This window comes from Struthio camelus, chromosome 2 (genome assembly GCF_040807025.1).
Source record: "Struthio camelus isolate bStrCam1 chromosome 2, bStrCam1.hap1, whole genome shotgun sequence".
Classification (NCBI taxonomy): Eukaryota; Metazoa; Chordata; class Aves; order Struthioniformes; family Struthionidae; genus Struthio; species Struthio camelus.
This window is the reverse complement of record NC_090943.1, coordinates 65,834,390-65,858,365: the sequence shown is the minus strand read 5'-3', so window position 1 is coordinate 65,858,365 and position 23,976 is coordinate 65,834,390. Positions and strand designations below refer to the sequence as shown.

Here is a 23,976-nt window from a genome sequence, read left to right as displayed (position 1 = left end):
GGAGAAACATTTAACAAAATCAACTTAATACTTTCTTCTACCCTTTCATAAACCAGTACCAATACCAATTTAGTTGCTCCTCCCCATGAAAAAAACTCAGTGCCAAATCCCCTCCAGTGACATACTTGTAGCAACAAGCAAAGGTCACTTTTCTGTTTGAACTTGTAGTTACATTTCTTGCACGAGGCCACTGCCCTCGAGTTAATTTCTCCAAGAAATCTGAAATAGTTTTGCTAGAGCTTGGTTTATTCTGTAGTACTATAGCATATGAGATGCGTAAAACTTTACTGTATGTTGATCTAGAAAAATTACATGTAGGTCAGATTTGGATGGAGAGAATCAAGCCACTTCAAAGCTAGGTAGAAAAGGATTGTATCCCGTGAAATTTAGGATTTGATTTGTGCGTGTGTGTGTGTGCCTATATGTTCAACTGATGATAGCCTCCACTGCTGTTATACCTATGGTTTTCTTTTCAGCATACTCCCCTCGCTTTTTTTTTCATAAATAAACGTTTTCCTGAAGTTTTTGCAAGAAAATACAAGAACCTAAATTTAACTTGAAGCTGACTGCAAGCACAAGTGACTCTGACACTGTTTGTTTGCCAAAACTCACATAGTTGGTGGCAGGGCTGCAAAGGGAACCCAAAATTTATAGGACTTTGCAAATACAAACTGGCCAAATAGGAAGCTGTGCCTCCAGCGAGGAGGGTGGCCTGGTGGTACTGACAGGGATCTACTCTGTGTGACGCTGCAGAGTCATGGGACAGTGGCCAGAAATTCCTCTGAATTCTCAGTTGACACAAAGTGTGTGCTTTCTGGTCTCTCCATTCAGCTGCTAATCTGTAGCCCCTTCATAAGAGTATGCATCATGACCTAGTTATTTCCTTCCACAGATTTCTGAAGGAGCACTTCATTTTGGATCATGTAGTGGGGGATAAAGTTAGGCCAAAGTCAGTATTTAACCTATTGGAATGATCTCAGGGCTTTTCTTTTCCCATCAGTGTCAACAGGGACAAGGTCAAGTCTCATTTGGATACTTGCTTAACAATGCATTCTTCCCTGTGGTTTGGCCTTTTACAATTTCTTGGATCCTTGTGCAGTGTCTGTATGGAGGATTATATAGGCTAGACTAATATAGTAGCTACAATTAACATTCCAGACCTGATCCAAAAAAAGCAACCTATTAATTTCAATAGACATAGATCAGGCCTTGTAAGACAATTAAGCAATCCCAACTTTCCTCAAAACTGCAGGATCCAAACTGGAAAAAACATGTGCATATCCAGGAAAAATAATAAAAGTTACCATAATGTTCAATAAAGGCATCAGAGCAACACCCTATGAGAACAATCCCAATCAATGGAAAATATTTTGGACTTTTTCTGTATTTCAGCGCAATAAAGGAGGCCATTAAAACTTAAGCGACACGCCAGCTCTTGAAAGTCGGTGTTTTCCACATATTTCGCATCAGTGAAAGACAGATATTCTTTAGATTGTGTTGAAATTTACCTTTGCTACGCAAGCATACAAAATTTTTAATACGAGAGCATGCACAGAAGAGACAAAGGGACAATGAGACAAAATGTGCTCTTACCAACTTGGCACATGACGCTTGGGGGAATGCTTCACAGGCTGGTGAGTAGGATGGCTATTCAGAGGGATCTTGCCAAGCTGGAGGAATGGACTAACAGAAACCTCACAAGATTCAGCAAAGACAAATGCAAAGTCCTGCATCTGGAGCAGAATAATCCTATGCAATGGGATAGCCTAGGAAGTGATTGACTGGGAGCAGCTGCCCAAAACCAGAGCTGGGGCTCCTAGTGGACAACAGGTTGCCCACTGAGTCCGTCACGACGAGTGTCCAGCTGTGAGTTGGCTGTGCACCCTTACAGTGACAAAGCGTGAGCACAGTGAAGAAGGATAATGTGGCATTCCTGGGTTGCAAGAGCGGAGCTATCACACAAGGGAACTGCCAGAGAAGTTGAGGAATCTCCATGTTTGGAGATTTTCAGAACTCAACTAGACAAAGCCTTGGACAGTCCCAGTTAACTTTGAGACTAGCCCAGCTTGCAGCAGGAGGTTGGACCTCCAAGGTCCAACCAAGGCCTAGATGGCCTTGAGGGGTAATTTCCAAACTAATTTTTTTCTGTGATTTTATCGTTCTAAATATTCTGTGTTTATCTCATGTCTTCATAATTAAAAAGGAGAGTTTTTAGGCAGGAATTAGGAGACAGTTATTGCTGTTCAGGGCGTGAGAAATTGCCTGTACCACTGGCTTCGCACACCCAGAAAAGACAGTAACAACAGAGTTCAAATCTCCCAGAGCACAAAACCAGAACAGAGATTTAGATAAGGCCCCCCAATTCCAGGGGCTTCCAACCACGGCTTCCTCCGTGGTCTTATTTTCCAGTACATGGAGGCAACTTGCAGGCGCACTCTTTGTTTTGTTTTGGGATTTTTTTTTTAAGTAATCATAATCCAAATGTACATATTAGATAGGTAGCATGTAGAGCATCAACTCAAATGTCAGAAGACTTTAGGTCTACCCTTGGCTATGCCTCTAACCTATTACGCTACCTCTCTCCCCCTCTACCTCTGATATCTCCTGCGGCCACCGCTTATTGTCTTCACAGTAAAAGTCTGCACACGACTATCGTATCTCATGGTATGTTTGTGTAGTGCCTGGTAGGGCAGAAGCCTGATCGCAACTGGAGGTGCGAAGGGCTACCACCACATGAATAATTGTCTACGTGCAACATTTGACTGTGAATGTTTTCATACCAACTGCTGACTGAACGCTGTTCAACATCGTTCTCTTTCTTCATATCCTTCCTTACCGCTGATTTCTTTGTGTTATGTATCTATTCAACAAATTTTAATATATAGTGTTAAATGAGTAACAACAAAACCACAGAGAAGCTGAAATGTTGCTTACATAGCAGTAAACACATCTCATGATCTCACACTGTTGCAACTCCTGTTCTCCCATACCCCCTCCTTTCCCATCCCTTGTGTAGTGTCATCACACAAGCTCCTTGGGGCAAGGATCAGTCAATTTTATATGCCTATAAAGCATCATGCACACCTACTGTCTGGAGCTGTGTAAGTAATTACACATTAAAAATTATGTTAAAATAATATTATTAGGGATGCTAAGTCACATGCTCAAAGTTAGGCAACATTAATATTAAAGCTACCTGGGTAACCTTAATTCCCCTTCCCCCCGCCGCTTTATGCAATATGATAAAGTCGGTATCACAGGATCACATAGTATTTTGTTTTGTTTTCTCTCTAGGTTTCAGAGCCCAATTAATGGAGCAGGTATAGCACCGTTTGCTCTCAGTTCAAACTCTGATCTGGAGACAGGACTATTTAATTTCCTCTTGGTCTTTCTAACTCATCACACTAGTATCCATGCGCCATACAGACTATAATTTTACAGAATTCATGTGAGATGAAAAGGTGGCATTATCCTATTTTAGAGAGGAGAGTTGAGGCACAGAGAGTCAAGACGGTTAGACTACACAGAATCGGTTTTTGCAAAGAACTGAGTATTATATTGCACTTCATGTTTCAGAATGGACCTCTCCATTTCCTCCAAATGCTTTTTCTTCGAATTCATTTGACCATTTTGGCTCGATAAAAATAATAGAATAACGAGGGTCATGATAAGAATTGTCAGGCTTGGACTGCCACCTAGGAAAAGGTGTAATTTCCCAAAGGTATAAGCAACTGAAATGAAGGTTTTGTAAGGGGCCTTAATAGTGGGTGATTCTGTCAGCCTCACACAGAGCAGTGCAAACATTTTAAATAATAAAATATTTTTAATTTAATTTTTAAAATTTATTTAAATATTTCTAAATGTAAAAGGAACGTGCTAGTTATAAATAAATACAGCATTATAGATTGTGATTGCATTGAGAGAAAAGAGAAATACCTTTCTGAGCTCTTGATTTACTCCCATAATTTACTATTTTAGTAGCCATGAATGAGGAATATTTTTTCAGATAAAGTTAATTGAGAGCATGAAGGGGGGGCCCTACTTCAATCAGTTAATGTTCTTGATATAGTTGGGCAGAATCTTATTTTCTCTCTTTTTATTGAGAGAATTTGTTACATTTGGCTCTGATTCTGGTAGCCGAAGCTATTGTGAGGAGAAAGAAAAGGGTCTTTCTTGTTAGCAACCTGAAAAGTGCTTGCAGTTTGTTATAAAACTTTTAGTTTTTTGATGACTGAGTTTAAAACAAAAGCTATTGAAAGGGTAGAGGCGAATGAATTTGTTCAGCTTAATTTTAAGTCCATTCAAATTCAAATGTTACAAGGTTTTATATTCCACTTAGGAAAGGCAGGACTGAAAGAGAACTTAGGAGCTGGAAGGGATTTAATGATGTAACTGGTCACAGGAAGAGAAAACATAATACTGCGTGGAAGGCAAGACAGGAAGGAAAGAGAAAAACTCTAGAGAAAAATAGCCATGTATTATATATACGTATATATACATGTGTCTGCACAAACATGTTCTATATAATTACATGTCACAACAATCTTTGGGAAAGATGGGAAAGATTTATTCTGTTGTTTCCAAATAGGACAGGTTTTATTTTAGCTGGGTAGACGTGGACTTTATTGAAAATAGAGATGTACTTTTAAGAAGGAAGATGGAAGAGAAAGGGTTAAAGTAACAGAGAGAAGAACTTCAGGGATGAAAAATTACTTAATTAAGACCCAGATGTTTGACAGATTTGCCAGCCTCTATTTCTTACATAGTTTTGCTAATTTCCTTCCTTATCTCTAGCTTTCCCTTTCCTCTTGTCCCAGAAAACTCTTCACAATCTGGACATTTTCATGCACTTTTTTGCTGGCAGATGTTCAGGGAGGGAAGATACTGATGATCCTGTGGTTGAGTAGAAGATATTCACAGACATTAGAGCAAGAATCCAGATTAGCCTTTCTGTTAAATTCATCTACAGGAAAAATGCCTTCTGCTTTGGAACTACAGAATATTTTACATATTAGGGAGCAGATTCAGTTGCTAAAGGTGTAGCGTTGGGTTTCAGGAGAGAAAGATTCTCGTCCTTGCTCCTTCCTATATTTTCCTGTGTGAACCGATAGAAATTATTTAACCGCACGGTGCCATTTTTTAACATCCAGAGTTATTTTGCACAGGGGATATTGCTGAGTTACGAGTTGATCCGTGTTAGTCCAGTTTTATTGGTTATTCCTGGCCCTGTGGGCAATCCTGTCTGCCTGTTGCCTTTTCCGTTGTGAAGCTGCTGCAAGAGCCCCATGTGTGGAAGGGAAAGAGTGGGGACATTTTTCTGGCTTGATAGAAATTATAAGCTGCAGCTTGTGGAAGCTATGAAAGGACCCTGAGGCTGGTATATGTCTGGGGGCTCTAAAAGCTTAGATCACCCTGGTACATAACATTACCTTAGAGATTTCTAGCGTTAAGGTTTTCAAAAACACAAAGCGATGCTATAAATAGGCCAGAGCATTTTCATTTGCTTTCCGTTTAGGTTTTTGACCAGTAACCACAGAGGAGATGTATAAAAGGACCATAAACTTAACTGCTGCTGAAATATTACTTCATTTACCTCCTCATCTGTGTTTGCAAGTTCTTGTTTTAATCAGGTGGTGTTATATCTGAAGGCAGTACTGGACCTATGTATTCTCAAACTGGAAAACAGATTAATTCAGTCTGTGATGATTCTTATTCAGCGCAGATATAAATGCAATCTCAAGACTGTCGCGAGCATGATGCAATCTGACAGAACTCAAAACAGAACACAAACTAGAAACTTGGTATGACAATGATATCTGTACCTTGCTCTCAAAAAGTATGTGCAACTTTCTCTTTTGTCACTCATTCAAGGACCGAAAAAGCAAGGTTATGTGGCCTTCGAACAGAGTATGACTCTATGCTTTTTCCTTTCCCTGCTTACTTGCCACTTGCAGAAGTCTTACTTCAGAGACAAGACTTTGTTATCTAACCAGTCCTAAGTGGGATGCTCTTTCCAGTACGTTAACAGTCTACAATATGGCATTTTAATGGGCTTTGGCCATATGAAACTAGTACATTAAAACTTTATCCTGAAGTTCACAGGAGGCAGCAGAAGAGGATCTTGTTGGTCAGGTCATAGCTCAGGTGATCAGAAAATCTGCCACTGATAGCTTGCTGCTGTTCTGCAATCATTATAGGAAATGGAAGAGAAAACAGAGCAGAGAAGAGAAGGCAGAAGACAGAAAAGAGAGGAGTGGAGAGAAGAGAGGAAGGAGAAAGGAAAAGGGAAGGGAAGGGGAAAAGTCATCTAGCCTAAAAAAAGAAAAGGTTGGAAAAGTGGCCCCTAAGGCTTTGTAAATTACTGACTCTTTTGAAAAATAGTTGCCTCCAGTTTGGAGAGTACTTTGCTGCATCAGTCACAAAAACAAATCTATAAACTCTTTGAGATTACTTGGCCTGGCTGAATAGAAAGCCATATTCAAAAAGGATCAACCGTTAGGCATTTTCAATTTAAATTTATTCAATTTAAATACGTTCAGCATCAGACTCTCTCTCTGTCACCCACCATGATATACACTGGTGAGAAGCATTTCTCTATCCAGCGCTTAGGCAAGAGGAGAATAATGTGGATCTGTTTTGCAGAGGAGGAGTTTGGGTATGTACAGGAGGGCTAAGAGGATTCCCCAGTACCAGACTGCGAGCGCTGTCAGAGCTGGGAAAGGAGCCCAGCTGCTCCAAAGCCCAGTCCATGCTAACCACAAAGGCAGCCCTCCACGCTGGGCTCTGTCAGCCCTCCAAAGCTAAGAGAAAATTTTACAGCAACCCTGTTCTCAAGTCTTCTGATACAGTGAACATGGTGCAAAATGAGTGAAGACTCTAGGGTAAGTTCAGTTACCTGGAGAGAGATGCCTTCTGCCATTTCATCTTGCCTGTGGCCACTCTGGAAGGACCTGGGTCTCCCATGTGTTCTGTAGTATGTCTACCATACAGGTAGTATGCCCCATACAGGTGTCCTGAATACCCTACAGGATTTCAGATGGCCCTGAGTGCCTGAGTTGAGGCAACTGAATCTCTTCCTCAGTCCCTTCACTGCAGTTTACATAGCTCTGCACTATATTTTCTCAGTTATGCTGGCAGTTAGGCTCTCTACCTCTGGTACTATACACGAGGCTTTCCAGAACTCTTGGAAAATGCTCACTCTTCCAAAGAGGCTTGGTTCAATTTTATCATTTGCAAAACTGCTTGAAGTATAACAAAATGGCAGCTTCTCTGATTACAAATCTGATAGCTTTTTAACTGTTTCTGATTTCTTTTTAACGCAGGTTTCCAGCTAGGTTTATCAGAGTTTTTTCCTCTCTTGCTTAGCATATAAACTCTCTCATAACTGGCTGTCTCCCATGGCCCTAATTTGACAAAATACTGATCTAAGTTTCGTTTTATCTCCAGCTGAGAGAGTGACTGCAGAGGAGCAACTGTGTGTTGTAGCCTGAGCTTGGTGGAGCACTGAAGGCAGTAGTTTAGTAGTCATTCTGCTCAGTTCTATGCTCTTGCACAGATCTCTGCTAATCTAGATAAGTAATAAGTGAGCAGGCTCCCAGGAACCATACACGTTGGCCCTTTCGAGCCTGTGTTAAATGCTCCCCTGCGCTATATTTTTAGCGTCTTGTATTTTACGAGAAAAGCATCCTAAAGGTTATCAAGTTCTTCCCCAAGTCAAAAAAAGTATGTGTGAGAAAATGCCACTGGTGATGTTTATCCAGAATGTAAAATGTGGTATCGGAATAAGTCTTGTATTTTTCTTGGATTCTGGCCAAGACAGAGCTGTCAACAAAAGAAAAGTGTATAGGACTAGAAGGGAAGAAGGCTTTGAAAAAAAAAATTAGAGGCCCTTTTGTTTTCCTTTTCCAAATACTCTTGTGTGAAGGAGTCTTTTTAGGTTTGTTTATACATGATTTGAGCTACTGGAAACGACGAGACCTTCACCTCACAAAGCACGTATCCCTGTATATTTTAAATTCTTGATGCTAAGGGTTTCAGGAAGAGCTCTGTGGTTAATATACATGCTGGCTTGCTTTTTAGGTGAGTTTGGAGATGAATCAAGCAATAGCTCTTTTAGGGACTTGGAAATGCACAAGAAAAGGTCTACTTTTTCTGAAGCTCCCTGTGTAAGAGAAAAATAAGAATCCTTTCATTTTCACTGCATTGTTCTCTTTCCTTCAGAAAACGTATGTGAATTGGATATTATTATCCCAATTGTCTAGATAAGGAGATTGAAGCAGAGATTGAGAAGCAAATTATGTATAGTCACGGCATACATGTGCAGTGTATAATAAAAGAAACCTCTGCTGACTGTTGGACCCATCAGGGAGAAGGTAATTTTGCTCTAAGGAGTCAATGAAAGATTTCCATTGATTTAAGGGAGGAAAGAGCTGGTCAGTGCAGTGAACCCATACGACATGTTTGGAACCCAGAAATCCCTGTTCTAGCCCCAAACAAGTTTTCCTAGATAAATTGTCCATAAAACTCTCAAGCCCATAGGTTTTGTTATTTCCTGGAGAAAGCGCAACACTGACAATCCTAGTAATACGGAGTTTGGCTGTATTGTAGAAGGCTGGTGAAATAGACAAAAAGATATGTTGAGGTATAAACAAGATGGTGAGCTGGCAGGGCCTTCATGAACTTCAGTCGCATTCTCTGATAGATACAGACTTACATGTTTTTCTTCCAAGGTTGTCTCAAGTGTCATTTAAGCACCATAGTCTAAAGCATCTTCTGTGCAACAGCTTTGAGAATTAGTTTCAGTGCACATCCATATTTTACTTCTAACTGGGGACAGCTGTCCCCCAAGACCACCTTTGCAAAGCAGAGAGCAGTATTTTCCTTCCACACTGGATAGATGTGTTTAGCTGGTGTGGAATTGGAATGATTTTCCTCTCAAAAATACTTTCTTCAAGTTTGCAAATAAGTTGTTTTAAAATGCATTCATAGGAAAACTAGTATTTTTTCATTAATTTTATAAAACTTTCCACTGCAAAAACAATATAAAGTTGAGTTGCTTCTTTTCTGCCACGTTCAAGTTGAGAGTTTTATTTGCCAGACTTCTACACCAATCCCGTTGCTGCAGTAAGCTTAAATCTTTTTGTTGGTTTGTTCAGATGAGTGATCTCATTGGGTGGTGTATGTGTGCATATACTTTAGGGTACGGTGGGATTAGAGTCCTGCAGCACCTGTTGCCTCTTTTGGAGACTTTGGCTGATTTGTGCCTTCCAAGTTTTGGAAGATTTCCTTGCAGGTGTGGTTTATAGTTTTTATTGACCTAGCATACATGAACTCACCTTTATAAGTTAAAGGGAGTTAGCTGCAAGTAGGAGAAGAAGCAAGCTCCAGGAGTGCGTTTGTTCATTTAAGTATAAAAGGCATACAGAAAGGAGAAGTGATTGCAATGCAATTAAAAAAAAAAAAAACTTCAGTGGTTCAAAATGTCATTATAGCTACTCCCACTGTGAGAAAGAGAAAAATATAACAATGAAATAGCAAAAAAGGAAGCTACACTGCTAGAGATTATTTAAGTCAATGCCAGGAAACATCCCTAAATTTTGATTCAGAAGGCTATCTCAAAGGGCAGCAGTAAAATAGCGTTTTGCAGGTCGTGTTCAGTAGACCCCCCCCCAAAAGTCATCTCTTACTTCATCTGTGAGATGAAGGGCTTCATCTTGAAAAGGGCAAAGCTACTTTGCCTGATCAGAGTTAGTTAAGGTGTGGTTAGAATGGAAAATTATGTTGTCAGTAGCCTAATCACAAGGGCAAAACTTAAGAGTCAGAGATGAAAATGTTTTGACTGCAGGTGAGGAGCAAGTAACTGGAAAAAGTTAGTCTCCCAACATGAAATCCTGGCTTCTTGATTTCAGTAGAAAAGCTCTGCTGGTTGAGATCTTTCTTCCTAAAAAACAGAAGGTCTGTTGTAAAACAGGTTGTCGTGTATTTTTTTTAATTTTAGTTCTTATTTTGTTAGTTTTTTCCTCAGTTTCACCATTTTTTTTTAATAAGCCAAGAAAACACTTGCCGCTCATTCTGATTTCAGACTTGTTTTAGGTTGTTGTACAACTTCATTGAAAACCGTAGAGTTATTTCCTGGCAAAATCAGGTGCCTTGATACGTTTCGTAAGAAACAACTCTGAAGAGATTAATTTCTCTTTCCTCCCTTCCCTCCCCTCAGGAAGAAGACTGGTGGTCTAACAGTCCACAAGTGCTTTTATTTTTCATGCCATGTGTTTTTTATTTAATGAAGGTGGAGATTTATCAGCAGGGTACGTGCAGGGTGGGTAGAGGTCTGCTTTAAAATTAGCTGGATGTGCAAACTCTTTGCCTTGGCACACAGCGCTTTGTGGCCGCCCACCTGAAATGTGTACTGCGCCGTGAGGCCAGGCCATTTCTTCGGGACAGGGTTTATTAATCCTAATCTTCTGATGACCAGCGCAACGAGCGTTCTCGGCACCGCAGAGATCCCTCCTCGATACGGCCCTGTCAGCGCGGCGCGTGCCTCTAGGGCTGCACGTTTTCCTACTTTGAGGAAGGCGTTTCCCTACCCCGGTGGGACCAAAGGTGCCGAAATGAGAGTGTATTTCAGCACAGCGCCACGCAGCCAAAACGGAGACCTAACCTTTTCTTCATGTTTCAATTAGCAGTAGAAACGAAGAAAGTACATCCGCTAAGCGCGGCGGTGAGGACACATTCATTGCTGCTCAACTCCAGCAGGCGCTGGCTGACCTGGATGAAGATTTGGAAGGTAGGGCACTGGGTTACCTCCCAAGTATGGAGGAGCTGGACGTGGCTGGCGGGTGCCAAGGCAAACCGTGCTCCGAGACATCCGCGCGTTTCTCACTAAGTTGCACTGGGAGCAACTCATGGCTCAGAGGCGGAGAGAGGATGGTCCCCACAAAGAGATTGCCCGCACGTCGCCTCCGGGGCGAGCCACCCTTTATATGCTAGTACTGAGTATTTTGGGGGCTACTGTATCAGCCCGTCATTGTATTTCAGTGTCGCTCCCAGAAAGCAATGAACAGCAGCAGTTTACGGGCACGTTTTGTGGGTCAAATTTGGTATGATTTCACTGACTTCAGTGAAGCTAAACCAGTAGTGAACTTAGCTGTGTGTTTTATGGATAATACTTCTGGTTTGTATTTTGTCATAATGAGTTGGAGAAGCGGGGGGGGCATTTTTATACCACCCGCTTCCTCTGCATTAGCAGCCATGTATTTTGAAGTTGAAAATTGAAAATACTGACCAGAAACAGAGAAAAGAAATAAAACGTCATCACAAGGCAGTATCATTTTTCTCTTTTGCCTACTGTTAATGAAAATATTTCACTCTTAATAGTTTGTCACCAACTGATGCTGAATACTTTTTTTTAGTACTTTTGCAGTGGACTTGATTCTGATGTAATTTCTGTGAGTACTCTTAACACTGCAATTCCTTTAACTTCTGTGTCGTAACCCTCAATTTATACCAGCAAACTTGAGATAAGAGTTAAGCTTCTTGCACAATGAAGCTTCTGGAGTCATTGGTAACGAAGGGTGAGAAGAATGGAGGAAAAAATAGAAGTACTGTTTCTTTGTTTGCTTGTTCAAGGAAATCCTTCAGCTGGGTTGTTATTACTAACCAGGTCTGGGAAACATAATTTGGAGTTGCTTGCTGTTTCTCAGAAATGTTTCTCCTTTGGAGTCATGTGGTGAAATGTTTATCACTGAGAGAAGTTAGTCAAAGATAAGGTATGAACAATAGATTAAATTCTGCTTTCAGCTGCATTTGTACGTTTCCCACTGACTGAAGCAGGAGGACTGCAGGAATATTTGGCTGATCCTAATCAGCAACCAGACAACAAAAGGACCCAGATCTTTTTTTTTTTTTTTTTTTTTTTGGTAATACAGTAATACAGGCATACATATATATATGTATTCCTGTTAGTTTTGGTGGAATTGAAATATCTGATTTGGATTAGTTTGTATAAGCTATTTGTGTAATTTAAAGTGATATTGCCTAAATATTACCTGTATGTATTTTTATGTGTGTATTTTGCAGCAATGGATGGTATAAGCAGCTCTGACTCTGAGAATATCCCTGAGGTTTTGAGCACACGTACGAGAAAAATTGAGGCTGCCCAAGATGTTACCATTCCTGTTCCAGTAACAGTCATAGATGACGATGCAGAAGTGAACATCTCTGGGTCTGTTAGAAGTCAAGAGACAAGGGGTTCGGACAATATTTCAGCTGACTCTGTTAATGCAGGGAACTTTACAAATAAAAATAACAATGCAGGTTCCTTTGATAAGGGACATGTAGGTGGTGGGTCTGTATGTCTATCCAAGGACTTAATACATCAGCAACCTTCTGAAAATGCATTTGATCACCTGCCTGTGGAACAGAGGAGAGATATGTTTGAATCTCTCACATCTTCCTTTGAAAAAAGAAGTGAAAAGAACTTAAGACTGGAACCCCCTCCTAAACATACTGTGAAGTCTGAGGAATATAGATCTAAGCTGGTTTCATCTCACTCCAAGGCCGCAACTGAAATCAGTACAGCAAAAGAGAAGAAAAATCCATTTAAGGAATGTAGTAACAAGGAAAGACCTCTGAAAAAAAGTAAATCAGAATTAGAAATCAAGCGGCCGCTGGCAAAAAAAACTGAAGAGAAAGTAGAAGAAATCCCATCAACACCCACATGGTGTCATCGCGCCCAGAATTCAGGAACAAATTACGAACCTAAAATGGGTTTGACGACCTTTAAGGTTGTTCCTCCCAAACCTGACATAAAGCATTTTGATAGAGGAGTTTCCCTCTCCACTGGTGCCATTAAAATAGATGAACTAGGCAATCTTATAAGCCCGAATGCTGGTGGCACTAAGAACATATCAGGTACTACTACTGGTGAAAGTGAGGAAATTCCTCTAGGGAAAATAAAGGCGTTCTGGAGGTCAAATTCTATGGAAAAGCAAAGTGATGACTCCACTGAGCATCTTCTTAAAAAGTCAGCAGTCACCACAACCTCTAAATCCTTTGCTATAAAGCATGAACACAAACCTGTCTGTCTTGTAGCTCCAAAACCTGTAGCACCACAAACTGTTACTTCCCAGGTAGCTGAAAGACAGTTTGAGAATGAAAAGACCAAGCCACCTCTTCCAGTCACGCAGTCTCAGGTAAAACCATTAGTGGCCTCAACCATTAATAAGGACAAGGTTGAGCTTCCGTTTCCAAAGCCGCATAGGAGAACTTCAAGTCAATACGTTGCCTCTGCCATTGCAAAACACATCAACCTACCTAGCTTTAAGTCTGACTCCACAGAATATCATGAGAAAGAGGAAAATAAGCATGGGGCAGGAGAGGTTAAAACTGAAGGAGAACTTTTCCCAAAAAGATGTATTATTGTGGCCAAATACAGCCCTGTGGAAACAGATTCAGCAGAACTAAGAGAACCACCGTCAAATATTTTTACTTCCAGTTTAAAAGCATCCCACAGGTTTACACCTGGTGATAATTCTGGAGTGGAAAACAAAATAGTGAACATCAGGGCACCAAATCAAGCAACTCCTCCTAGTTTCTATAAAAAGAACGCCAGTGTCCCACTTACTAAATCCTCTTCAAAGGATAACAGCACTGCAGAAGATGATCACAGTTTAAACAGCAAACAAAGTATAGTAGAGAAAAAGATGCATCTTTTGTTTGACCAGAAGTGTGAGACTTCGAACCATACTAATTCAGCCCCATCTCTCAAGTCACCTGATCTCCAGGTCATCCCACCCTTTTCCAGCTCATCTTTGCGAGCCAGTAAATGGCCTCCCGCTAGCAGCGTACAAGCTAGTTGTTTTAAAGCATCGCCTGAGTTAAATGGTGCTACCGCAAACAATCACATGGAGTCAGAACGGGAGGACAAGGACGATGATTTGGTTACTAACACTATCAATGAGCTGGACGTTAATGTGCAGACCAACATCTTTGGACCAAAGAAGAAGTTCAGACCAGTGGTCCAGAAACCAATCCCGAAAGATACGTCCCTGCACAGTGCCCTGATGGAAGCCATCCAAACAGGAGGGGGGAAGGAGAAACTCAGAAAGGTAAAGTGGAGGCTTCATTCAGCCTGTTCAGCCTGCAGAAGCATGTACTCGCACTATCAGACACCAGCTGTGTTATAATCGGTCCAGCTGCTGGTGAGCTGGAGTACTCATGGCATTTGAAAAATGTATAATGGCAAAATGCAGACCAAGTCACTGGTTGTTATGCTGCATGTCCTGTACGTTATGTAATGCTATTGCTGCTGCACTAGCTAGGAGAGGCAGAGGGTGCACAGAGACAGCTTAAAGGAGAGGTAATTGAGGTTAGCCGAAGAGCCTAACCCACATTTCTCTAGGTTATGTAAAAACAGGAACACGCTGTGTGCAGAAAACTTGTAAATATCAGTAAAGGAAAGAAAACTGCGTTTTGCGTTACTAGGTGATATTAATTCATTGCTAATGCTTGGGGATATGAGACTGCATCTGTACATACAGCGTTACTAACTGGAATCTACATAAATCCTTACCAGGCAGTGTGAAGAAGGGTTGTAAAAGCAGGCCTGAAAGAAGACAGACTCCATAGCTTGCATTCTGGTACAAGCACTAAACATGTTTTTGGTAGTGTTTCCAAAAAAATAAAATCTAAATATCTAAATAGGTAAATACCTAAAAGGGTTTATTGTTTTCATATTCTAGATTTCAGAGAGTGCATTAAATGGAAATCACAAGAAACCCTCGTATGCTGAGCCAGAGAATGAACGCTCAGCCCTACTGGCAGCAATCAGAGGCCACAGTGGCACTTCAAGGCTGAAAAAGGTAAGAAATAAAGATGATCGGTGATCACCTAAGTGCAGTCTGTTCCTACTGAAAGTTTTGGATAAACCTGGAAATGATGCAAAGTGAAGTTGTGCTGCAGAGAGAAAAACTTAGGGGAAAATATTATGATATAAGACCAGATCCAACTTATGCAGATAATATAGTGGGTCAGGTTCTGTCCTCTGCTACAAAAGTTACTCTCTCTGAAATTATATGCTGAGAAAGAATCGTGTAGAAATCCAAATGAGTTTAAGAGAATGTACATGAAAGACACCAAATGTTCATCATTTTCACGTATTTAGGTGTTGGATTTTGCATTTGAAGAGTATGCAGTTAGATTAATATATTTGCATTATCTACTGTATACGTCCAATCCTGTTTACCTAAAAACACATTAAGACTTCTTCATGAACGCTTCATGAGTTAGGTGCGTGCAAATTGTATGCAAGGAATTGACGTTGATGGAAGCTCTCAAACTCTCTTCCACTGCAGCAGGATGATTCTTTCTGTCCAAAGGATTGACCTAACCCTTAAAGCATCTCCTATTCCTAATAGCCAAAGCCTGCATTGTTCTAGCCTTAGCTTTCCCTCAGTTCACTAATGAAGCCAAGGATGTGTATTTGGCAAGCAGTCCCCCATTTCCCTCATGCAATGACTCAGGCCGTTAACTCATCCAGATAGCTGGCACGAGTTAGAAAGTGTCCCTTTTCTGTGTTAGGGAATTATTCCTTCCCTCAAAGCCGTTCTGAATATCTCGCTGCCCCCGCTGCAGGTAGGGTACAGCTTTCTCTGAGCCCAAGAGTGGAATGTGCTGCTAGAGGCAGTAAATACGGATCATCCTTGATCAAGGATGTGCCACAGCCATCTTCACGCGTACTTAATTGCATTTTGTATTCATTTGGCATAAATGTAAATCTGTATAAAAGAGGCTCTGAGAGTGTGAAGCGTTGTTGTTTTATCACAGAGACTTTCTGAAATACTTTTCTCCAGCAGAGAAGCTTTTAGAACCGTTTTAAAGGAAGTTGCTTAGAAACCGTATGTTTCTTTTTCTCATCATGTCACCTGTGCTAGTTAAAGCACCATATTTACAGGGTGCAGGATATATGTACAGGGCTGGATATAGATGTGCTGTGATGGAAGGGCTGTTCCTTTAATGTCATCTCAGCTGTTCATATCTCATCTGACATGACTTTATTCCCATATATTTGTATATACAGTGAGGGAAAAGAATGTAGGAGCTCTCTGAGTTTGAGAGACTGAATCCTTTCATTTTTCATTAGAGAAGTATTGTGCCTCAGTTTCCCTGAAAAAGAAATGATAGTGCATTTACTGGTAAACTTCCCATTTGCCACATTATACTGAATTTCCTAATACTTTCCAAATGGTTTAATTACTAAGACTTTATCATTGTTATTGCTAATAGTATTGTTAACAACAAAAAGATTTGTTGAGGCAATTGAAGGTAAATCTGGCTTAGTCTGAAAGATTACCTCCTCCTCCTGCCTTCCTTTAAACAAAAATGAATTTCCACATAAGTTTCATGCAGAAATTTGAGGTTCAGAAATTCCATGGAAAACCCTCTTGTAAGAGCAACCAATTGTTTTTTTGCTGTATAGTTTCACATAGTTCTCTCTGCTCCTGTTTCTTTTTAGTATGGCTGGAAACTTTAGATTTAATACATCTTCCTGATGCCAAAAACCTCTGTGGTCGTTCCCAAATGAATACCAAATCCAGCCCTCTGTCTGTTACCTTACATGTCAAGAAGAGTTACAGGATGCTGGAGCTCACAGTAAATAGAGACTGAGTTTCTGAGACAGAGTCAATGCCAAATCCTTGATGCTGGTAATCAGCCCAGCTGAGTGATGTGAGTACGTAGGAACGGATGTTCAACCCTATGAGCAAACAAAAGTTCTACGTGCTTTGTATCATTCAAGCAGAGTGAAATAGGGGTACTGAAGTTAAAGTGCATCAAATGTCAAATAATTGCGGTTTAGTCATGCTTGATATTAATCATCTCCTTTCAACTGCATCATGAACAGATCTCCTCAGTGGCCTCCGAAGAGCTGCAGAGTTTTAGGAATGCAGAACTGTTCTTGCAAAAAGCAGAAGACCCTCAGGAAGAGCGGCTTTGTATCCCACCGCCCCCCACGCAGCCACCGCCTCCTCCTGCTCCCCTGTCAGCGGTAGCTCCAAAATCCTCTGTCCCTGCTGCAGCTGACCCTGCGGAGGCAAGGCAAGCCCTAATGGAGGCCATTCGCTCTGGTGTGGGAGCAGCAAAGTTAAAAAAGGTAAACATACTTTTATATTTTCAGCCTTTTGGAAGAAATAACCTGAGCTTGCTGTGCTGCTCTGGGAGCTGTCTGTAAGCTATCTTAGCCACACGTCTTCTCTTTCTGTCACCATGAGAAGGTGTGCGTGCTGTGTTTTCTTGAGATGAATCCAAGATCAGGAGCGTCTATCAAGCCTTTGCATTTTTTGCAAAGATGCTTCTCTTCTTTTAGAAGGCTAAAACATGCCTGTGCATATATGCAACCACAAGAATATGTCAGTACCTATGTCTTTTAAAAGAGCGTGAATATCATTTCAGAAAGCTTTTTCATGTCCTTTGCCATTCCCATGAACCTTAGATAATACTGGATGTCCTTTAGACGAGGTGAACCTAGGAAAGGTCAGATAGGAGACCCATCGTTCTCTTAGCCGTTTCATTTTCCTGCTTCCACAAACCTGAAGCAAGTTTAGACATAAATACTCTCTCCTAATTTCAGTAGTGTGTCGTAAACTTTGATTCCCAACACTTATGTTTAGGTGGCGCATTCAGTAAAACTGTAGAATCCTTTTAATGTCTACCTGAACTTGATCCACTGAATGATCTGTGCTTCATTATTTTGGTCAGTCCTGGGTAAGCCAACTCCCAGATGGCTAAATACCATTCTTATGCAGTTGTCCGTGTTGATTTTTGGAGTAAGTGCATTTAACTTTTTGAGCAAGACTGCTCTTCCTAACCTTGAGTTAGACCTCATTTCTGGGTAAAGAGAACCAACCAATTTGCCTCAGTGGCGTCATCCTAACATTACACTGCAGTATCTAAGAATGGACTTTGATCCAGGGACTTCAGGGAAGGTACAAGAACAGATGGAATTTTCCCAACACGTGGTTTAGCTGATGCCAACCATTAATGTGTAAATAGGCTTTAACCTTGCTTGCTTGTCCTCTTTAAAACAATTCAAAATATATTACCGATTTCAAAATAAAAAAATAACTAAAAAAATCTTATTTCTGGTAAACCAGAAGATCCACAGCATCATTACCAATTGCACAGACAAGTCAGTTTTTCGGAGAATTTCCATCAGCATGGAAAGGAAAATCAGGATGTGCTGTTGTGGTGCATGTGAAAAAATGAGTCTATATTATATGTACCAACAGCAGACTATAACTTATGAAGAAATAACACTCTAGATCAGGTTTTCTTTCTCAGCTTCCCGAGTTTACAGAAAAAAAGTGGATTTGCACATGCAGGAATACCCCATGCAGTTCTTTGTTTTCTAGATCTTTTCAAATTCCAGATTTGTGTGAACCTTGCTCTTCCAACTGCATTACTGTCGCAGAAGTTTCTGAGGGGACCCGCAGCTTTACTCATTAAAACAAGTCTTTATCACATCCTTGGGGGCTGATTTTGAAACAGTTGGATAGCCATTACAGTCCATGAAAGTGAACTTGATATACTGGTATATTCTGCTAAATGCGGTGCCTGTCTTCTTTCCTTTTCAAAACAGAGTAATTTTCAGTAGATCTGACATTGACATGACAAAAGAGTGCATCTTTTCTTGCATATTTTTTATGAAAATAAAAGAGAGCGGCATTTTGTCCAAAGACAGAGCAAGGTGTTCCTATTATTGTGCTGTCCTTCATTATACTGGATATGCAAGCTAAGTCTTGTGTATGCCAAAGGCATCATATCATTCTGACATCTGAGATCCCATGCCTTTGATCACTGGTAAAAGTAAAAATGTTGTCAGATTTCTCGGAGTTTCTGTCCAGTGTATAATAATATCTCTCCTAGCTTGCTGTGTTAAATGAGAGCCAATTTCTGATCTTTTCCTGCGGTTGGACACCTTGTGACAGCAAAAGTTGACTTGGTAGAGGAGAATATATGGTATCTGCATATCAGGGTTTTCTTCCTTCACAGCTGCAGAAAATGTCTGCAAGGAGTACTGAGTTTTTGGTAGGCAGTGGCTGGCATGTGGTTTTGTGCCAGGGCCAAAGCAATGTTTTCTTTATTTTACTTCCTCTGTCAAAGATCCATGATGTCCTGATTTGGAGGTGTGAGCACAGAGCCATTTTTTGACTAGGCTACCTATTAGATTTTGGTTGCAACAACTAGATAGCAGACTAGATAATGAAGCCTTTCTAATTGCGTGTTTTTCTCCTCCATTGTCTTCTGGAGTTTTCTGGAACAAGGGCTTCTGGTAGTGAAGTAATTTAGTTAGCTAATATTGTGGAGAACTGGGAAAGATCTGCATTACTTAGTTATGTATGACTCAGTTTGTGCTTATTTATGAGGGAATATTTGCAATGGAAGTAGATCAAACAGGGCTGTCAGGGGAACCAAACGTGAAAAGCAACCAATTGCCTAGATAAGGAGCATCCCAACAAACATTTGGGCTCTATTAATATCTGTGAAAAGACAACTCCTCCACTCCACCCCTGATTACACAGCTGTTTGCTAAAGTCATGAACTTTAAGGTTAAAAGATCCACTGTGCAGGAAGGGAGGAGAGAAGTTGCTGCAGGCTGACCCAGCCTTGCTGAGAGTCCGGGTCTGCACCAGAAAGGCTGTAATTGGGTCACCTCAAACAAACCAGAGCAAAAATACGTATGTGAGGGAAATGCCAAGTATAGGTAAGACAGTATGTGCATAGGACTTCTGGCTGCTCTTTAATCCATTTCTTGGAGTGCTGTGCCTGTTTTGGCAAATAAATCACACTTTGTTTTGAAGAAACAGCTTCTGTTTTATTGCATGCTGTTGCTGTCCACAGACTCCCGAAGGAAAATTCTTGTGGGTGCCAAGCCCAGTTGGGCCTGCTCAGTAACATGGTTCATCTCCAGTGCAGTGCAGTCCAGAGACCTGCCAGAAGGTGGTTTAGTTACGGATCCTACCCCAAGGGAATGGAGGCACAGGCTGTTACTGCAAGATGATGGTCTTACTGAACTGGAAAAGACCTTAGAATACATAGGAAATAGTCCTTTTTCTTCTCAAAATGGCTGATCAGGAACCTGGAACATGTTTAACATGTCCAAAGTATAACAGCAAGTTAGAGACGTTGTCAAGTGAAGCCACCAGGATGGCTACCCTAATGCCTTCAGTGGTTGACTGGCTTCAGAAATGAGCACAGGTCACTTGTGAGGCATCTGCTTCCCAGCCACGCTGTCTGCCTTCTGTACAAAGGATAATCACTTCATCTGGGAAACAAAGAGCTGATCCAAGACCAACTTTTAGGCTAGTTTTAGTGAACAAAACTCAAGTCATAGAGTTGTATCACTTGAGCTTCTTGAGTTAACGAGTGATCTAACGTTTCATTTCAATTGTATCGAGCAACTTTTGTCACAATTTCATATACTCATTTCTTTTAGTTTTTAAACTTTTTATTTCTATCTCTGAAAATGCAGAAGAATCCAGCTAGATTTCTGAAATTCTGCGTATACCATTGCACGTGTATTTTTGTGTCTGTGTAACTTGCCTTGGGATTTACTGTGATTGTCTGTGGAAAAAAACATAACTACACATGTAAATAACCCGTTAGATGTCTAGCTGTAGGTATAGTTGCAGCACAAGCCCATGCAGGATTGAAAATCTTACCCAACCAAGAGAAGCTATAAAAGTTGCCTTTGCTTATATGCCATCTACTCATCTTAAGTGGAGTTGTACCCAGGGATTTGCATCCCAGGGATGGTAATGTGCCCGCACAAGGTGGGGAAGGTAGGTTGCATATCTAAAAAAACAAACTTTTGCTCATGGAAAAATAATTTCTGTAGACCACATGTGCAAGAGAGACTCTAGAGATGTAGATGTTTTCCGGTTAAGATTAGAGATGGACACATCTAAGCAGTCTTTTTATGTTTACTTACTGTGATTTTTAAAATTAATTTGGCTCCATCACAGTATCCACAAGCATTCATTCCAGTGTTCAGCATTTAGTCACATGAACTCTTTGATACATGCAGTATATCATCCTGTTGGCAATTAAAGGAGCCAGGTAAGTTAATTGCTGCACTCGTTACGATGAATCCCTGGTACATGCTGGGATAATTCAAAGCTGGTTGCTAACAAGTGATGCATCGATCTGAATTACGACGTGTTCAGTGTCTTCTAGGGATCATGGCTGAGTTCTGTGCCTTTACGTCAAGCAGTGGACCACTCTTCTCATATAATCAGGGATGTATAATCGTGAATGAAGAAACACTGTTTCTTATCATGCATGTTTGTAGGTGCAATGACAGAAATTACAGACCAGAGCCACAGTTGGTGTTGGCACTGGTATGCTGGAAGTAGGGAAAGGAGGCCCCACTAAAAGATCGGCCAAGCTGGATATACAGGTAGTCAAATGAGCCCAGAAAGTGATTTTAGTTCCCATGCACAGTGAAAGGTAGTCATTTGCATGCTGTTACTCCATTTGAACTGAAAGATAAAATTTAATTTGAGCTCTTCACCCTGCTAATGATTTGTACAGCGACCTATTTCTTCTCTAAGACTGCAGCTTCTGCCATGGATATGAAGGCCAAAATGGAAAAGTTTAAACTTGATCAAACACATTGATCCCGTTTAGCTTTTGTGGTGCCCTTATTGTGTGTCTCTCTGATAGAATCAAAGCTCAGTGTCTTTGATTTTAGAAGAACACCCTAGCATATGTATTTACAGTTAAGCATATGCTTAGATGAACTGAAGACGAGTTTAAGTATTTTCCTGAATCAAAGGCTATGGGAGTTTTCTTCATTCAGTCAGGAAGCAAAGTACCCATCAATTGATTTATATGACCAGTGACAGCTAACCAATATTGAACCGATTTTGACTGTCAGGTATTACATCCTCACAGCCAGGCTTTGTGTTCCGTCCACAGAGTGAAGGACATTCACAGAAAAATATACTGCCTACGTTCTAGTAATAAAGTTACTGCAGCCGTAATGATCTAAGGATGTATGAGGGGTGCGATTATTAGGGAAGGATATTACCTTTCACTAGAACAACTGATAGAGCTGGAAAAAAAAACAGATAAGCTTTAAGTCTTAAAGAACTGATGAAGAGACTAAGCTTGCAGACAGCCCCAAAGGCGAATGTTTAGTTTACAGTGTCAGCAGTTGAAGGTTTAAAAATATCTTGAATGATCATGTGCTTTTCTTTGTTATAGGTCCCTCTGCTCGTTTGAATTGTGTATAAAGAACAGGTAATTGGAAAATGTAACCCCATATGCACCCATAATCATCATTCAAGGTCTGAAGTGGCAAAAAAACATCACAAAGTTTAGTTTATTCTCTTGTCTACCAGCCAAAATAAGTTGTAGTTAATTTTCTGTGTTCCTGCATAATGGTTCTAAGGGAAAAATATGTTGCTGTGCTGTAAAGCTTCTGTGCCAAGGAATTGTGTTTTGCCTCTGAATATTTAAGGTTGCCAATAAACTATTCTTGTTGGCAGGTTAATAAGAGTATAAACACTGTGCAGTCCTGTGTTAATACTTAATTGTGTTATGGGCAAAATTCAAAGACTTTTGCTAGCTATCTGAAAAGTAATATTCATTTCAAGTTGTTAAAAACACGTAACTGTTTCAAACTATTTTCTCGCTTCTTATTTGATTTGGAAAAGAGCTATAAGCAATAAGGGGGAAAAAAACAGAGTAAAGTTCTATACAAGTTAATCACAAGAGAAAAGTTATGGTATATTCTGAAAGACCTCAATTGCCATATGCTGGAGTCATTGTTTTTTTATAATTAGGGGAACTTTCTATCTCTGGTGCAGCTCTGAGGAAAGCAGGCAATCAAATAATGAATATGAGACACTGTGTCTGTTGAAAAGTTACTTATGGGGTATGACGTATAGAATACTAATATGCAGAGATATACTGAACCCTGGTAACATTCGTGGCACTTGAAAAATATTGAGACATGGTAAGGGATCTCTCTTTGCAACTGTGAAGGGTATAAGTAGAGGACTGTGTGGTGGTCCAAGATTTCAAACTCATTCCTGCACTGCGAAAGGAAGTCGAGGTGGTTTACATCTGCAGCCAGGACTTTGTTACTTGGTCAGGTCATGCACAAGTGGGCCCTTTGTTTCCGATTCGCACGGCTGTTGTATGTTGTCTCACAAGGATTTATAGCAGCCTCTTTTTCAAATGGTTAACTACTTTGGTAGTTGTGGTTGTACATATTTTGAAAATATTGTATTAAATTGAAATGATTAACTTAAAAAGGACAGATCAAAATGCTTTTTCACATTTCCTATATCATAATGAAACCGAAGAAGAGGAAGTTTGTACATTTACCTTTTTATAATCGCAGACCAGAGTGGAGGTAGGGGTTTTTTTGGAGCTAAAATTTAAAAAAAATACAGCTATGTGAAGTTGAAAGCAAGAGAATATTTAGCCATCTGCATTTAATATGTCTGTGTATTATATATTGTAAAATACCGATGTCTGTTAGTGCCACAAATAAAAACAAAATCAAAAACTGTTGCATGGCTTGCAAGACTCTTTTTGCCAATTTTTTTCCATTTACAGAAAGAAATTGGAACTAGAGATGGACTTAAGCAAAGTAGTATGCTGTGTGTAATATCTCCAATCTAATATAAAATGTCTCAAGCCAGCAAAGGGCTCATAACTGATTCTCAAGGAACACAGTAGAAGTGGACAAATAGAATCAAGATACCTGAATTATACACACTTTTATATTAATCCAGCCTTGCTGAAGGTCCATCCTTTCATTAGGGAATCTAATATAGTCGGAATTAAGATGCTGTTTCATACCTTGGGATGGAGAAGATCACTTTTGTTGGCTGGTTAGCCTTCTTTTGTCTTAAAAACTTCTCAGTGTGCTTTGTATTGGAAGTATTGACATGTTAAAAGTGCCAT

At 40.3% G+C, this 23,976-nt stretch overlaps 1 protein-coding gene across 20 annotated transcripts in view; it reads left to right on the top strand.

The window, feature by feature from the left end:
- The window catches only part of COBL (cordon-bleu WH2 repeat protein), a 174,596-nt gene extending 151,018 nt beyond the window's left edge, over positions 1–23,578 (top strand). For 14 of the 20 annotated variants that reach the window (XM_068936152.1, XM_068936146.1, XM_068936148.1 and 11 more), the window contains 5 exons: positions 10,683–10,786; positions 12,079–14,108; positions 14,742–14,861; positions 16,901–17,149; positions 22,264–23,578. In XM_068936152.1, coding sequence (XP_068792253.1) covers positions 10,683–10,786; positions 12,079–14,108; positions 14,742–14,861; positions 16,901–17,149; positions 22,264–22,281 — 2,521 coding nt within the window. In that variant the 3' untranslated portion in view covers positions 22,282–23,578. The remainder of the gene's footprint in view (positions 1–10,682; positions 10,787–12,078; positions 14,109–14,741; positions 14,862–16,900; positions 17,150–22,263) is intronic. The other 6 variants (XM_068936149.1, XM_068936157.1, XM_068936143.1 and 3 more) reach the window with 1 other exon arrangement.
- The last annotated feature ends 398 nt before the right edge of the window (positions 23,579–23,976 follow it).